General features: G+C 40.7%; 1 protein-coding gene across 8 annotated transcripts in view; it reads left to right on the top strand.

Annotated features, from left to right (window-relative positions):
• Positions 1-15,371, top strand: part of LOC111254638 (DENN domain-containing protein 5B-like) — a gene marked incomplete at its 3' end in the record, with an annotated part of 28,276 nt that extends 12,905 nt beyond the window's left edge. For 4 of the 8 annotated variants that reach the window (XM_086974790.1, XM_022815693.2, XM_086974789.1 and 1 more), the window contains 14 exon segments: positions 682-834; positions 1,632-1,739; positions 3,304-3,466; positions 4,458-4,583; positions 6,432-6,622; positions 6,880-7,057; positions 7,323-7,558; positions 7,854-8,074; positions 8,759-8,881; positions 9,036-9,853; positions 10,075-10,221; positions 12,600-12,635; positions 13,934-14,230; positions 15,147-15,371. In XM_086974790.1, the coding sequence (XP_086830916.1) occupies positions 682-834; positions 1,632-1,739; positions 3,304-3,466; positions 4,458-4,583; positions 6,432-6,622; positions 6,880-7,057; positions 7,323-7,558; positions 7,854-8,074; positions 8,759-8,881; positions 9,036-9,853; positions 10,075-10,221; positions 12,600-12,635; positions 13,934-14,230; positions 15,147-15,371 (3,022 nt within the window). 8 annotated transcript variants of the gene reach the window in all.
• Positions 15,372-16,436: the final 1,065 nt, after the last annotated feature.

Here is a 16,436-nt window from a genome sequence, read left to right as displayed (position 1 = left end):
AATAGAAGGGTGGCTGTAGCGACCTTTGCAGCAACGGCTACGATGCCGTTCGCTTATGAACAATACCAATGATAGGTAACCGTCGTGCGTTATGGCGTTGATCAGGTTGAGCCCTAGAGTAATAATCACTGGCGGCTCAGTTTCGGTTTTCCGCTCAGTGATTTTTTAGCTATTTGAATTACCGAAGATCATCTTAGGTTCGATTAGCAAGTAGAATTATATACTACTTACTGGTCATATCAAGATGATTCGCAGTTCGCAGACGCTTAGCGAGTCTTCGCTGTCGGGAGGCCTCAGGAGTCCGTGAAATGTAACAAATCTTACAACTTTTGATGATTTTCTAAATTATTTTCATTGTTGACGTGAGGTTGATGATAAGAAATTCGAGTAAACCACTCAATAACACCACCTAATACCATTCGATAGCATAGGGGTTTATTAATGTGCATTTTTTTCATAATGGAAACTATAGACGTTTTAACCTCAAATATATGGTTAGGGATTTCTTTATAGAAGAATAAAAAAGCAAGAGATTCATTGGAAACTATGCAAATAATCGGTTTTTTTTTGGAAGCTAGCTCACGGACTACATCTCGTCCAATAGGGACACTATAATATTGAAAGGGTAAAGTGAGTACTATAATACAATTGAATTCAACTGTCTAGTAATAATTGTTTTAGGTTGGAGACCGAGACGTCTGCACGGCATTACACACTCTGCAGCAAATGTATCTGGCTGAGCTAAACGAGGCTAGAGCCCATTCGTCCGGAATTATCTCGCGGAGTCTGCCCAGATCGTTTCGACTACTCAGTCCAAAGCTCGCCACGAAAAAGGTCCTCATCCACGTACACGTGATGAGTAAATAAGAATCTTGTTTGGATCAGAGAAATTTATCTATGTTAGAAAGATATCTCAGAGATCGATATCGTCGGTGCGTGATCAGCTTGTTCGTTTACATCCGTTTGATGATTTACTATACAAATATATACGAGTTGCGGAAGTATTGTGTTCTGTCGTCGAATGTGTGAGAGCAAAATAAGTAACAGTTGTATTTATTGCCATATTCTAGAAAAAAGTGAGCATGTTTAGATCAACCTTATTTACTTCTATAATAATTTCACCTTTAACGGCAGTTGATATGTATCGTTTATAGTTCGCAATTTGCAGTGGAAAAATACCTGCGTCAAGTTTATCAGTAAAAACCTAGATCTACAACCGTAATGGCAGCTTTGCCTTTACTACATTACTAACTTCAGTGGATAGCGTATGTTTCCACTACCACGCGTGAGGACGTCGCCAACGGCGACTTAGACGCACTCTACCTGAATAATAGTTAAGCTTGTAAATGCATCGGTAATTGACTGCTACGCTAGCCAGTAATATATTATGACATTTACGATCATCAGCGTGGCAAAATAAATTTGTTCCCCTTTCGGTAAAGGTCGCAAAAGAGAGCTTCGACTGCTCTTCTTCCAAATCTTATTCCTAAGGTGACCGACAATGCTAGTGACCAATTGCTACAGAGGCAAGCTACTCTGGCATTGAATATGTATTGTTTCTTTAAGGTTGAAAGGTGTTCTGTCTGACATGGAGGTGGCCTTTTTTTTGTGGACGAATGGATTTTTTGCAGGTGCACAGCGAACCGGTTGGTGCCCTATACGACCCTAACAAAGACACTCTCTACAGCGTCAAGGCTATATGTTTGATATCGACCATGCCAATAGTGTGCGTCGCAAAGGTCAGATCATCAGACGGTTTCCGAAAATACGTTGTTATAAAGAATATAATAAAAATGGTAATCCTGATCATCATCGTGGTCGTTGTTATAAATTTAGACCTAAAAATAACTAAATAGTTATCGTCTTCGATGTCAGAATTAAACGCTTGAAGAGTTAAAAACTAGCCGCGATGGTAGTGTATGCCATTGAGAAACTTCCGGCCGGCGCATCCACAATTTCTTGACGATAGCATCTTTAAAATAAAATTATCGTCCATAAACAACTAATTAACTGTTTAAACCTATTGTTTCGATCTGATAATAACTATATTGTTCAGTGATTGTGGAAATTGGACCAAGACGTACAATGTGTAGATACGTGGTCAAGTTTCAGCCAATAGGTCTGATCCAGAATTTTCATAATCAATTTTTCACAACTTTTATATAGATTGAACTGTTTTTCTAGTTAAATAACTTTAAAGTAAACTAATATATCTTAAATATTATAGGTCACTTGAAAGCTGCTATTTAATAATAGTATATGTGCTAAAATTGTTGTAAGGCCTCTATTCAGCCAGATGAGTTCGATTTCTGCAAAAATTCACTACATTTTAAAATTTTGTTGTGATAAAGGCATGCATATATGCTGCCCAGGCCCAAGAACAATGTATGCTGTTTATGGTCGAGTTGTTGGAAGATGGCCTTATCGTCTTCCATTCAGGAAATTTCGATGTGAAAGACACCTTACTTAATCAGATACGAAAAAAGGTGAGCGAGGCCGACAAGCGAGTAGCTATGGTATTGACCCTTGAATAACACTGGAAAAAAACTTTGTTTTGAGGGTCACACGGATTGATGCAAAAGAGTTACTCGATCGTATTTCCGTTCGCGGAACTCTATATAATCGAATCACTTATAAAGCGCTTGATCACGGATGGTATAAATAAGGTCACATAAGATAATAATAGACAAAGAAATGTGCTCCATAACCTATGGCAGGGCCCAGACTTGGGATTGGGAAGGAATCGTACATTATGAGTTGCTGCTGCTGCTGCTGCCTGCCAAAACAATTGATTCGAGTCTCTACTGTCAAGACTATAATAAGCCATTAAAAAAAATCGACCAGGAAAGGCGTCGTCTTTTACCATATATAATGCCAGAGCATTTTAGCTACCCGGCAAAACCTGACAAAATCTAGATGGGAAACTTCAACGCATCCACCGTATAGCTTGGATCTTACACGATTAAACTATTGTCTGTTTCGATTTCTTCAGAACTCCCTTAATGGAGTTAACGAAGTTTTAATGGGGAATGCGAAAATCACTTGCACAAATTTTCGCCCAGAAACCACAGAACCTTTGTAGTAATGGGATTGTAGTGTTACCCGAAAAAATGCCACGGGTTATCAATCAAGATGGCGCATATTTGGTTCAGTACTACTGCTTTAAGATACAAAAAGTCCTTACGGAAATTTCGGCTTAAAAAGGGGTCAATACCCTTTCGATACTCAGTATATATATATATATATATATATATACATGCGTACAGCTGTTTTTATATAATCTCGTTTCAATGCCATTTGCAGGTGATTCTTCAATCGTGGCATCGAATGATTACCGCAGCAGAACCTCCGCAATTACCGTACGAGTGCTACCTCTATAATGTCCTCTACGAGTTGCCTATGCCAGATCAAGGCAAGAGTGTCCAACTTTGTCATCTGTACGATGAAATCATTTTTCAACAGCCTGGTATGTTAAGAGCGATGTAATGCTCGTGCATTACCTGGTGATCATTTGCGGTTGATTTGCTAACGCTTCCTATCGCCAACTCAGAAATACGGTTTACTATAGCGTAGAATGGTTACAAACTCAACAATGGCATTATTTAACTGCATTGCAATCGTCTGAATGGCCATGGTTTCTCATGGAGCTATCGTATTCTGCTAAAGCAAAATAGCTAAAAGACGTTGTTCTCTAAAGAGAAACAACAAAAGAATTTCAGTTGACATAAAGCAAGTTATCACGGCCACTAGGTCTACAGGTTTGAACTTTTATCTTTCGAGTTTTACGTCCGGTATCGCTGTACCATTCCACAGACAGACGGCCGGCTCCCAGCACGGAACAATGTTTGTCTGTATTTTGGTTCGAGCCCAGACCTGTAAGGGGGACTGGTTTAAATCAATTTGATTTTTCGGCACTGTTTGTTTTTGGTCCGTACTTAAACGAACACGCAGTGTGCTAACAAATATAGCCGTCCTATGAACGTGGACCAGTACCTCTTAGGTCACTCTGTTAATTCCCTGCACGCATTATATATATATATTAGATTACTCTAATAATTATTAATGTTAATATCACCTTCGTTCACCGGCATCTTGATTGTCGCCACTCTATTGACTTGCTCCTTTGCCGTTCTCACTGCGCTCTAGACTCTAGCATTTCTGAAGCTGCAGTATATTGCGTACAAATGGTTAATTACATCATTCTTTTCTTATAGTTTTGAGCTAGAAAATTGAATTTTATTGTTGACAACAAAAATGATAGAACGTACGTAAGTGTGATTTTGTTCGTTGTAAAAGTGTTTCTACTGGTCTCGAATAAATATTTCTAGTGTTATTACTAATACCGGCGTAAAACGTTACTTGAGATGGCTCGCTTTGGGGTATAGAGGCCATTGACGGCGACCACCTGTATGTACTGCTTGAAAACGAATACCAACGGTTTATAACAATAATTACAGGATCGATGGAATTGCCGCATTTTGACTATTCGTTCCGTGAGCTTATTCTTCTTCTGGGTGTTGAGAATCTCCTGCAATTGTTCACCAGTGTATTATTTGAGAACCAAGTGCTCCTCTGCGCATCAGGTAAGTGAATATATCATAAAGACACTTATATCTCATATGGTATATGGTAAATTCGATCTCTACGGAATACGCTCGTTACGACCCAGAACAGAGAAACTCGAACCGTCTAGCTTTTCATTGCTAGACAGAAAAACGGTCGCAAAAATAATAACTTTTGGACTCGCATACATGTAGACTATGGCGCGAATAGCGCTATTGAAAAGTATTTGTTCTCTTCTTCTGTGAAAAAGGCTGTCAGCCACCATATTGTACCTAAGTTGTTTAATGCAAACTTATCATTGTGTTTGAACACGTTCACTTTTACCATTAATAACAAGATATGAATTTGTTTAGAATCTCACCTGACCTAATTACAAGCTACAGGTTAAGACAGGCGAGAAAAAAAAGCGGCTGACCAGCCTAAAAGCTGCCTCCAATACTATGGCTATGTGACGTCTCACGTGTACCAACAGCAAAATTTCTAAAATAACTCCAATTATGAAGCAGTTCCATAGCTCGCGGATTATTCAATAACGTCGAATCAGATCGACTCAGACAAATAGTTATTACTATATGTATAAATATACTACAATATAATAAGCTTGTGTTATACATTGGATGAAGTGTATGTGTATCGCTCTGAAAATCCGCGAGTGTTTTACTCTGTTAAAGTTTAAAATAAAATCGTTCTAGAAATTCAACAGGTTAGTATCATGGTCCCTCAATAAGCTATAATATTTACTTTTGTTTTATCTTATCTCGTTCAACGCCCCATTTTTTCTAGTGGGAGTAAATCGACAAAGCTAATAATCTGAAAATGCATCTGGCCATTATTACCTCAAAAGCGATAATTTTGTCTAGCACTTCAGACTTTTGTCCTTTGGTCTGTTGCGCTTATCTAGCCTATTGTGGACTATATATATATTGATTGCATGTTTCTCCATACGCCACCTGCTTTCGGCACAGACAACCTGCGAATCATCGAAAAGAATGACAGAAGGGAGGGCTGGGAATTTTTCTTGCGCAACTACAGCGGCTTAAATGCGGCATTAGCAGGTTAATGATTTGCACACATATATATCCTCGTAGACATAGTGTTTCGCGTAAGTCTCCGTAGCAGTTGCGTAGTTACATTCAGCCCGAGAGATCTTCGATCGGCGTCAAATAAGCGGCTAGTTTTACTAACTAACCACTAGACGTACTACCCAGCAGGGTTATCCGGCCCCCCATTTACGTTTAGTGGCGATACGTCGGCAACAATTAGGTCAACAGCGATTTGTAACCTCCTCACGAATTTAGGTACACTCAACGAAAAGGTCGGATCCATACGCGCATGGACATTCCCATCGCGTATGACCACATATAGCTAGATAGATCTCCGCCTTTGCTCGGAGAACAAGGTGTAGATGCTCCAAACATGTGGAGCTAGATGCAGCGGCCTACCAAAACGGTTAGCTAAGAGAGTGTGACTTCTTGGAGGAACCCATCTTGGCTTGGAAGAAGACTGCGGCATTGCTTTTTTACATCGAAATCGAGCTTTAAGAGACAGCTTGTCGATGTATTTCGACGTAAATATGTGTGCATATGTATGTATAGGTAGTGTGATATGGAAAGTAAGGTCTAAATAGACGAAATCGCCGCGGTCAAAACGTCCGTTTGAAAATGGGTTTTATACTAAAAGCTATAAATATATTTCTGTGCTACAAACACATACAGAAAAATGAACAATCTGAATCAAAAGCTTTAGACAATTTACAACAAAAAAAAGGACACACATTTTATAAGAAAACCTTAGGAATTTCGACGATATTTTATAACATTCTTAATAGGTGAGTGTTTGTCATGAACCTATTTTGTTTGTCGTTTTAGATTACTATAAGCTGATGCTCGTCGCCGAATGCGTGACAGCGTTACTTTTTCCGTTTGCATGGGCACATGTTTACGTTCCTGTGCTACCGGCGCCGCTGCACAATTTCCTTGACGCCCCGGTGCCTTACATAATGGGTCTGTGTACGGCCGGCCAGGCCCCCGAAGTGCTTGCCAATATAGTCCCAGGAGAGGTTAGTTGGCAAGAATACACCTATAGATGTTTTGCCTGACAATTTCGAAATAATCCATGCTTCGGTTTCTTTTGGTACTTAGGTAGCTTTTGCTTAGAGCAATCCTAAATTTCTAAAATGATTCATTATCCCGTCACTTGTTACGTATCTTGACGTCTTTGTGCTGCAGTTATATGTCCAATAACACATGATTCGAAGTAGCTAAATTGGCTATTCGTTTTCTTGTTTTATACATTCGCCTATGTGCTTCCCTCTAGGCCAACCTTTGCCTAGTCGACTTGGACAATTGTCGAGTGAAGGTGCCTGAAGATCTTCCACCGTTTCCTCATCGTCAGGAACTAGCACGGGAACTTGTAGATACGCTGACGAATGTCTTCAAGTTGCCTCTTCCTGAAAAGCCAGCTTTCTCAACAACAGCGTCCTCTGTCGTTGAGTGTGAGCATCAATTCGCATGTCGTAGACTAGGCTCCATATAAAACGATTTTCAAACATTGAAACACAATCCTCCGCAATGTTATTCTACATAGAATATACAATCATTTCAATACAGAAAACGCTACCGAAAGTCTCTACTATGGAAATGCAACAACCGTCATTTTGGAGCACCAATTAAGGTTTGTCGCATGACGCAGGTTATATTGTCCGGACAAGCTTTTCGTTTAACACCTGTTTTTCTATTGGAACGCGTTACTGTCTTTAGCAATGGTGCCGTCTACAATCGTAATCGCTCCCGTCGATGAACTTCGAACCCCGTCGACGCCAGACCGTGAGGCCCGCGCGGATAAGAAGCGACGCTCATCTAAAAAGCATTCGTTGCCTTTTCTTGATATCAGCGTCGACTCCGAGAAGCTAGCAGTACGCGAGAGAGCATCATTTTCCGGCATTCTGCCGACACCACAGCAAATATCGCAACATCATAGTGATGTCTTTCATAAGGTAATTTAATGTATGTTGATTTTAAATGTTGGTCGTCTATGCGGTTGCGGTGCAAGGCATTGCTCTCATTGAACATATAGAAGTAGGAAGGCTCCGAGCCAACAGGTCTCTTGCAGTGTGTGTGTCGTACATTAAAAGGATTGTCAAAGAAAAGGTTATTTAACCACGAAGGCCAGGTCAGCAAAAATATGCGCCTTAACTAGCAATATTTTTACGTGCCACGCTTAATAAGATGCCCAGGATGTTTTCGTGCTGTAACAAGCAAAAATTAACTGGTCGTTTGTCCTTTTGCTAGGTTCATGCGGTAGCAAAGAAGGTTGTGGATACTCCGGATAACCTTCGGAAATCTCGCAAGAAGTCGACGAGCAATCTCGATGACCAAGGTCTTTTACGTTCACCTCCAGTTTTAACAATGGCTTCGCAGCATGGCCAACAAGGACAATTGCATACGCCGACGAATCCCGCTTTGGAGGAACTTTGTATAAATAATGCTGTGAGAGAAATATTTCTGAACAGGTTAGCAAGCGTGTATATATATATATATATATATATATATATATATATATATAGAGAGAGAGAGAGAGAGAGAGAGAGAGAGATACAACACGTTTATTAAAGCAGCTTTGAGTCTACTTAAAATATATCGATTACGTCTGGGCTTTAGCTTAGAGACCATGAGGTATGTTATTGTTTTTTTTTTTTATTATTATTATTATTATTATTATTGCTGCTATATTTGAAATTTAAGCTCTAGATAGTTTGTTGAATATTTAAAATGTTGCACTATTACCATTAATTCTTTTGAAGAGCAGGTATGTAGGTGAACATATCCACCACGTGGGCAGGCCATATTCATGTGCATAATGTATAGAAATTTTATTTAGAGGTCATTAGAAATCGCTGCAACATTTCCATGCCATACATATCGTCAACATAAATTGAACTGGAACTTTTAAGTGTGAAAGTCAGTTCTACAGATACGGTAGTACTTGTGCATCTTAAAAGCTAGATCGAAGGACTGAGAACATTGCACTAGCTTTGATCTGCTTAGGAAAAAATTGTAAACAAAGTAAATTAACTAACTAAGTTTTCAGGAAATTTCAAAAGAGGCATTGCCTATTTTTGTGATTCTGTATGATAAATGTGATAAAACAATGTAATCTTATCATTGTGTTCATTCTTCTGGGGAATGTGGCGCAGGTTTCTCTCGATGTTTTGCGGCTACGAACAGTTTGTGGTTCACCCTCCATCGGAGAAAAAGACGACTCCGGAAGAGTTATCACCGAACTTAGCTGATATTGAAAGTTGGCTTTCCAATAACCGGTAACTGGAGGCGGTCAATTTCCACTTCGTTACAATATTTACACTGCACTCCACGATATTCTTGTTTCATTAATATTTGCGGTAGTCGCTCACAATACGTTCACAGAGATACGTTCTATCTTTTTTCGTGTCCCATTTCCGATTATCATTTCAGAGAAACATCGCTACAGAATTTCGACAAGACCTCGTTCCTGTCAGATCAGCCTCAACAACATCTCGCTTTTTTGTCAAAGTTCATTGAGACGCAGATGTTTACTTCATTTATCGACGCCAAGGTCCTGCAGACGCAGCAAGAAACTGCCGATAAAAGCAGTGACGCTCATGGGCCAGAGAAGCAGTCAGCACCCTCGCCTACGCAAAATAATGACGCTGCCCACGATGACGTTCTTTTGGCAGCTAGAGATAATACTGGGACGCGTTTCGTCGCTATATTCGATACAAGATTACACGACTTCAAAGAAAAGCTCGGTGGGGAACTGTTGAGATATATTCGCTGTAATAGCTTTACCCAAAGTGCAAAGCCAATCGAACTCCGGTTGGCTTGTCCTGACATGGTCCTGCCAGCCCCGAAACGATCACAGGAGAGTATGGTGTATTCACAGCATAAGCAGGGAGTGTTCAATCATTGGACACTGAACAAGGGCTATCTCAACGGTACTGGGCCGACAGAATATAAGCGCCGGCGAAGCAGTGCCGATCGAGGCGATCGTGATGCGTACGGAGATCCACATTTAACAATACAACAGCAAAGAAGGCGCTCGTCAAAACAGCGGATAGTACAGGAGAACTCGTCGGCTGCACTGATCCGGCAGTCGAACTGGAAATTTGTCGAACAGTTGCTTAACGAATGTAAGCAAAAGACTAAGCGTATGTGTGTAGAGAAAATGGGCTACGCAGAAGCCGTTGAAATGGGCCATAAGCGAGCAAGTGACAACTGCAAGACGTCCACGATTGAAGAGAATACCCTCATTGGTTAGTAATGCTTTATAGCTTGTCATTTTTAGAGCAACCTTTTGCGAATTAGCTATGATAAATAAGTTATAAACTAGTCGTTGCTTATAACTAAAATCAGCAATTATTATTATTACATTTGCCATGTATTATTACATACCATGATCACCGTCCTCACTATTTAATATCATAGTACCTTAGAAGCGAGTACTGCTAACAGGGAAACGCTGTTTTTATCTCAGCTGGTCTATGCGATTTATTGGAGAGGATCTGGTCCCATGGGCTACAAACAAAGCAAGGAAAGTCCGCTTTATGGGCGCATCTGCAGAACTTTCTCGAGATTGAAGACGGCAAGCAGTCCGGAAAGGAGACAAATTACCTCAGTCCAGGTGTGTGTGATTTGCTGGAATGCTGCTGCTAATAGTTCAGTTACTCGTTATCACTTAGATACTACTACGCAAGGCGCTTCGTAGTTTCAAGTATATTTACATTTTCCTTAATCTAGGAGGCGCTTTACTTAGAGGACAAATTTTAAATATAGTTGTTGTTTCGCAATAGTAGACCGGTACAACAATGAGTGTGACACTGCGGCGGGGCATAGGTCACTTTTTCCTAAACCACCATGTATTTATATCTTCCGGACGATGCTATGTTAGCACGTGACTACGAACTGTGTCAGACAACTGATTACGCCCCAGGCCTCACGAAAACTTTGCGAGGCTTATCATGTGCTTACGTAATCTTTAGCGGATGAAATTTTCTGGGGCTCATCTGGCTAGTTGGCTATAAAGACTGTCCCGTGCATATATGTGGGTGGCCAAACGAATCCGATACTTGCCCACTCGATAACCACATTATCTATTAATCGTCCGGGTTGGACCTTAAAAAGCTCAGCTGAAACTTCAAGAGGATCCATGCGGCCTGCAGTCACTCTGTTCGAGTCCAAGATTGAAGTTCAGCATTGGCAGTGACTTGCTAATTGGATTGGCTAACGGTGGCGCGTCCCAAAATAATTCTTTGTCACCTTTGACATTCGTACGTCGCAGCTTTGGGAACTACGGCTTCCTGCGTAGTACGGCATAACATTCACAGTGAGGCATCCATACGATGAGGTGATGAATATGAGCTGCATAGTAGCTGGACGGTATTCGAAGGGAACTAAAATATAGTTTGAGAAAAGGTTAACGCGCAGACGGAGTCGTCAGCTAGAAATGTTTTGGGATTGCTACCCGGACACTTCCGTAGGCGTTGGAGGCGAGGAAAAAAAATACTGCATAGCGTTAGCGCTCATATTGGACTTTCATATATGAACAATGTGAGCATTTACGCGTCGCAGCTTTTTTGAAATTTCCACATGTTTGAGAAGAATAGGTGCGCATATGCTAGAATTTTTTTCTAGGAGTTGCTAGAGATCACGTTTTTGGACATGGAAAGGGGTATACTAGAGTCCCATGTATAGGCGCTTTAGAGCCTGTGCTAACTGTCAAATAACTAAGGTATAAGAGAGAAGCTAAGGTAGACCGAAAACGTGTAGATACGCCACAAGGAAACCAGTGAAGACTCACGAGGTAGACGATCAGTGAAATCTCTTAGAGAGTGAAAAAAACAGGTACCCAACCTCACACAGATATTGGAAATACTGAACTCGAATAGAGTTCTGTTTCTGTCCTGGTTCCAGTAGAATTCAAACTACAGGTGATCACGAAGTTGAGTCGCAGTTGGAGTAAGCCCCAAGGGTGCAAACATACCTGGAAGCCAAATATAACCTGACTACCCAGATGACATATGTACGTTGGAAGTGGCGCTGACTGTTCAGTCCCTGATTTTAATTTATCCACTGGTTTCATAACATAATGGTATCGACATTTGTTTTGCTGGCTCTTTGGAGAAGGTTAAGGTTGTAGGAGCGACTGGCTTGGCCAGTGAAGAAACAGGCGTTCTAGAAATCCGTCCTTGCTTGGGTGTCATTGAATATCCTTTGCATTAAAAGTTTGCGCAGCTAGGTAGACGTTGATTTTTCCTGTATTTTACTGTTCTTGCGCCAGTGATCTCTAACGACGCCGAACCCAGGCCCACAACTAGCCCGGATATATTTTAAACACCTATTGAGTAATTACGCTAGTATCATATCCATAATTATCACCAGATCGATATCTAACTTGCTATGAATCGTTCCCTGGACTCGAATCGGTCCTTTATATATTGGTCTATAATAGTTCTGACAATGAATCCTATATATTGTACGCTCCGCTCGTAGTACGTACATCTATAGAACGATTTCGTCGAAACGCAAATAAACACCCATCGTTGAATTACTAACGCTACTAATTGTAACTAACAAAAGACTCGCTTCGATCTGTTTATTGTTCTCGTTTTTGGCATTGATCGGCAATCATTCTAAACAATTGAAAATCTGTCTATTGACATCACCTGCCGCTGCTGCTGCTGCTGCTGTATATGTCCTGTTGGTCTACATTTCGCGACCCGTATACGCTCACCTTCTCTGTGCGCTCCCGCTATTGGTATCACCGTTAACATACATAATCTCTAAAAATATTTAACCATTACATAATGAACTCTACAAAAACGAATATGTGTGTCAATTATAATACATCATGACCCCTTTGCTGTCGCCCCTGTTGGCATTTCATTGTGACCCCACATCAACGCTTGTCTGCATTTTCCGTAACCCGTAACTATAATGCAAACGAACATATCTACTCACGCGACAAAATCCGTGACGACGATTGACACTCAAACCATCAAGCTCTTGCGTGGTGTGCGCTTCATAGCCGGGTTGACTGTATGTAATATTCTAAGCATTATCTAGATTGTCAAGCATTATGGTATCGTGTTCTCTCGTTGGCGCTTAATTCGTCCGCTTCGTGTATTTAAAAACCATGCACCTACCTACAACCACTGTCGCGCTTGTGAAATTCGTAGAGATATGTTGTACGATTGCTAGCTTATATTTTGCTATCGTAACCGAATAGCTGGAGGCAGGGCAGCCTGCGACCGTTATGTCTACCTGTACAAGGACCCTGTGCAGGATCGGTTAGGATGATCACGTTTTTGAGGCGTTTTCACCACTTATGCTGTTATCGCCTTTATTTGATAGAAGGCATGATGACTATTAAATAGCATGCAAGTAGTACCGCCGTAGACGTCGTTTCGCAGAACTGCTTGTTACTTCCGGCTTGCACGGCGCCTAGTGCTGTGACACTCCTTATATTTCTTATGGTAGTTTTTCTAGTAGTTAAGCTGTTGGGCACTGCTACAGAAGGTTGGTGTGACAACATCCAAAAAAACATGGCGCTTTGACAAGACCCGAGAACCTCCTTCCTAGTTTTCGGCGAACAAGGAAATTTCTATTAGAAATTCGTTGATATTATTTCTTCGTCGTATTGTTAAATTTTTTTTTTGGTTCTTTTTTTGATGTCCCGCTCAGCTGACCTGCGTCTGGACGTAGACGCTGCCATATGCCAGAACAATATATTTCCCACCGACTTAGAGAGAAACGACGTCTTTCTCGTGCCCATTACGTCAGAAACTATGACGAATATCTAGTTGAAAATCTCCTATTTTGGTGGCTTAAGAAGCGGAACTTCGCAGTTTGTCGTTGTTTTACATTTGTTAACGATAACTCTATTGCATATCACGCGGCAATGTAGGGTCTACTGAATGACGAAACAGCCAGTAAGTTCTTCTGTTAAACAATTGTTTCCTTCCCTCTATTAAGGGACCTACTTTACAACTTCTCAGTAAACTACTTCTAGTTATTAGTTGACTCTCGGTCTGAGCAGATGCCGGCTTTATTTGATTTTACGGATTGTGTCAAAAGGTCGTCTCATCGAACCCATATCTATTGAACACTTAGTACGCTATAGTAAAATTTCTGATGATATTTTACAGTCTGTCGCTTTTATGATAACATTAGTAAAAATGACAAACGGTTCTGTTACTTTTCGGCTAACAAAATTTTATTTCAGCTTATAATAGAAAGAGCATTTTTCATATCGCTAATTCGGATTAGTTGGTTCGTTTACCGTTTATTTATTTGGCCTTGGGTGTTTATATGTGTTATCCATGTTACCGCTTTAGTTGGTCGTCATAGAATGGGGTCCGCCGCATTGCTTCCCGGCACACTCCTATCCACGATTGACACTTCAAACGAAAGAAAAGCTGAGCAGGAAAATCAACGGTCAACCACCAATTTTGATAAAGGCCAAAATTCGGCTTCGGCTAAAACTTCTGTTATCACGAAAAATCCACGAAGTCCACAGCAACAGCAAATTACGAATCAGTCACAAACAAATTCGAAAAGTTTTGACTACTACGTTGAAGGCTTAATCTCAAGGACCATTTGGGCTTTGGGAGAGAAAATCTTTCCGTTAATCGGTAAGCGTGAGCGTTCTGTGTAGGTTTTTGACTGCGACATCTGAGAGCTGCTAAAAAGGAGTGATTGAGGAATGCTTTTCTACACGGTTTAGGACGCCTGAAACAATTAATTGTGCCTATAAGGTTTTCTTAGTGGTCCTGCATCCACACTACCCGAACGTAAACGCTTTTGCACCTTCGCTTTAGTGAATGAATGCTATTACACTTTCTGTCGGTTCGAGATGATTTTTACCACGGCGCTTGCGTTAAAACTTTAGAATGTTTTACTCTTGTCCGAAACGAATTACCTATACCATTAACATGTTTTATCTATTGATAATTGTGTTGTTGCATCATCACTCGCACGGCAATTCCGTCCACTGCTCTCCTTAGATATTGCGACCAGTATTCTAGTTATTTCAACAAACTACACGATGCACGAAAGATTGACTTTGTTTTTTTTTTTTAATTAGGCTCCCTAACATGTTTGTCCTAGGAGAGATATCTTGACCGATTTAGATTCAGTTATTGTGAAAAGCTGAGACTGCATACGCAATAGTAACGGTCGATTTCCATCTACCATAGCTCATTATGCCTCTCGTAAAACATATCCAAAGAATACATTTGAGAAATACGCGAAAAGAAAGCGTGAGAATGACAACCTTTCGAGCGTCGATTCAGTCAGAATTTTTTTGTAGAGTTGGCCCGAGTCAAGATCTCTTTTCCCAAGGAAGTGAGCTGCACCATCCCATTACCTTTTCAGTGCGACCATCTAGAAAAGGTTTTTCTAACTGTACCACCTACAATGCTTTTCGCCGGTTTCTGCCTTCGACGTCCTCCCGTGATTATATCATCGCCTTTTTTGACCTCCGTGTACTTCACCGTATTTCATGATGCGGTTCGGCCCTTTGGCCTTTCGACACGGAACTCGTCACAGATCTATCATCAGCAACGGATCTCAGCTCGGAGGAGTCGATGGGCAGTGGAAACAAAGGGTCGCGTTTTGCAACCATGAACTCGTTACCGACCAATTCGTTATTCAGTTCATCAGTCGGCGGAGCCCGTGACAGAGATAGCAGGGACAAAAATCGAAGGGGCTTGGCCAGGACGGCGGCGTCGTCTTCCGCGCCACCAAGGAGGCACTCAGCTACGCCGTCACTCGGTAATTCGCTCATCGACGATTTGCTCTAATCTATCAAATGCATGCTATCCTCAATAATTATTGCAGTTGAATCATTTGTACTCTAATTGAGAAGCGTGAAATACGTTACTTCAGCTCCGCCCCAAGTACGTGTTCTGTAACTTGGATCCAAATGAAAAGAACTCTACGCATTACAGCCTATGGCATAACCGTATCTTAGATGTCATTGCTTAGCATAAGCAACTATCGGCAAAAGTGACTTATTGACTTGTCACTTCGTTTTCAAAAGATTCCGTTTATCTCATAGTGCATGGGTCCTCTTTCTCTAGCCTAAGACCCGCGTTGTTGACAGGCTTACTTTATCACATGTATATTATAAACTGGTAGAACTGGAGCGTTAGACGAAGTTTTCAGATGGCATTATAGGGAAAAACAATCATATAACAATAATAATAATTCGGCTTTATGAACAGCAGTCTATCGTTTTCGGAATTTGAACCAAGACAAACTCTATTTAATCTATCGGCTGTACTTTTGTTAGAGATCGACGACCTACACCAAAAAATTTGAGGAAAACTTTTGTGGGGCAAACTGAAAGATTCTTAGTAATGTTTGAATCAAAAAAAGCTCGAAAATTCATTAAAAATGTTGAAAAAAAGAAACTAACAGTTGTTTCAAAGAGGAGAATATAAATTCTAAATAGAGCTTCAATGGTTAGTATTCGTTAGTTTTTGGCCGTTTGACACTCGTTTTGTCTCCTGGGTCGTTCGGCTTCAAGAAACTTTCGGCCTGCTAGGGGCCTAAAATCTAATTATCTTGGGATCACGTGGCATATTTAGCACGCGGTCACGTGGAGCGACACCTTAATGTCTTTACACCTACCACCATTGCCCTGTGTAGGGTTACTATTAAAAATAACTTTGTGAATTAGTGAACCGATATATTGAACAAACGTGAATCAGTAGTGAAATTTTTAGTACATACATACATACATACATATATACATACAGCGTAGCTGAAATATCTATTTTTGTTTGGGAATCAGTCTGACAAACAAAGTATGAGAAAAATTATCACTTTAGACGC

This window comes from Varroa destructor, unplaced genomic scaffold (assembly GCF_002443255.2).
Source record: "Varroa destructor unplaced genomic scaffold, Vdes_3.0 BEIS01000007.1, whole genome shotgun sequence".
NCBI classification, from domain to species: Eukaryota; Metazoa; Arthropoda; class Arachnida; order Mesostigmata; family Varroidae; genus Varroa; species Varroa destructor.
The sequence above is the reverse complement of the archived record's forward strand: the minus strand, read 5'-3'. Positions and strand labels throughout refer to the sequence as shown.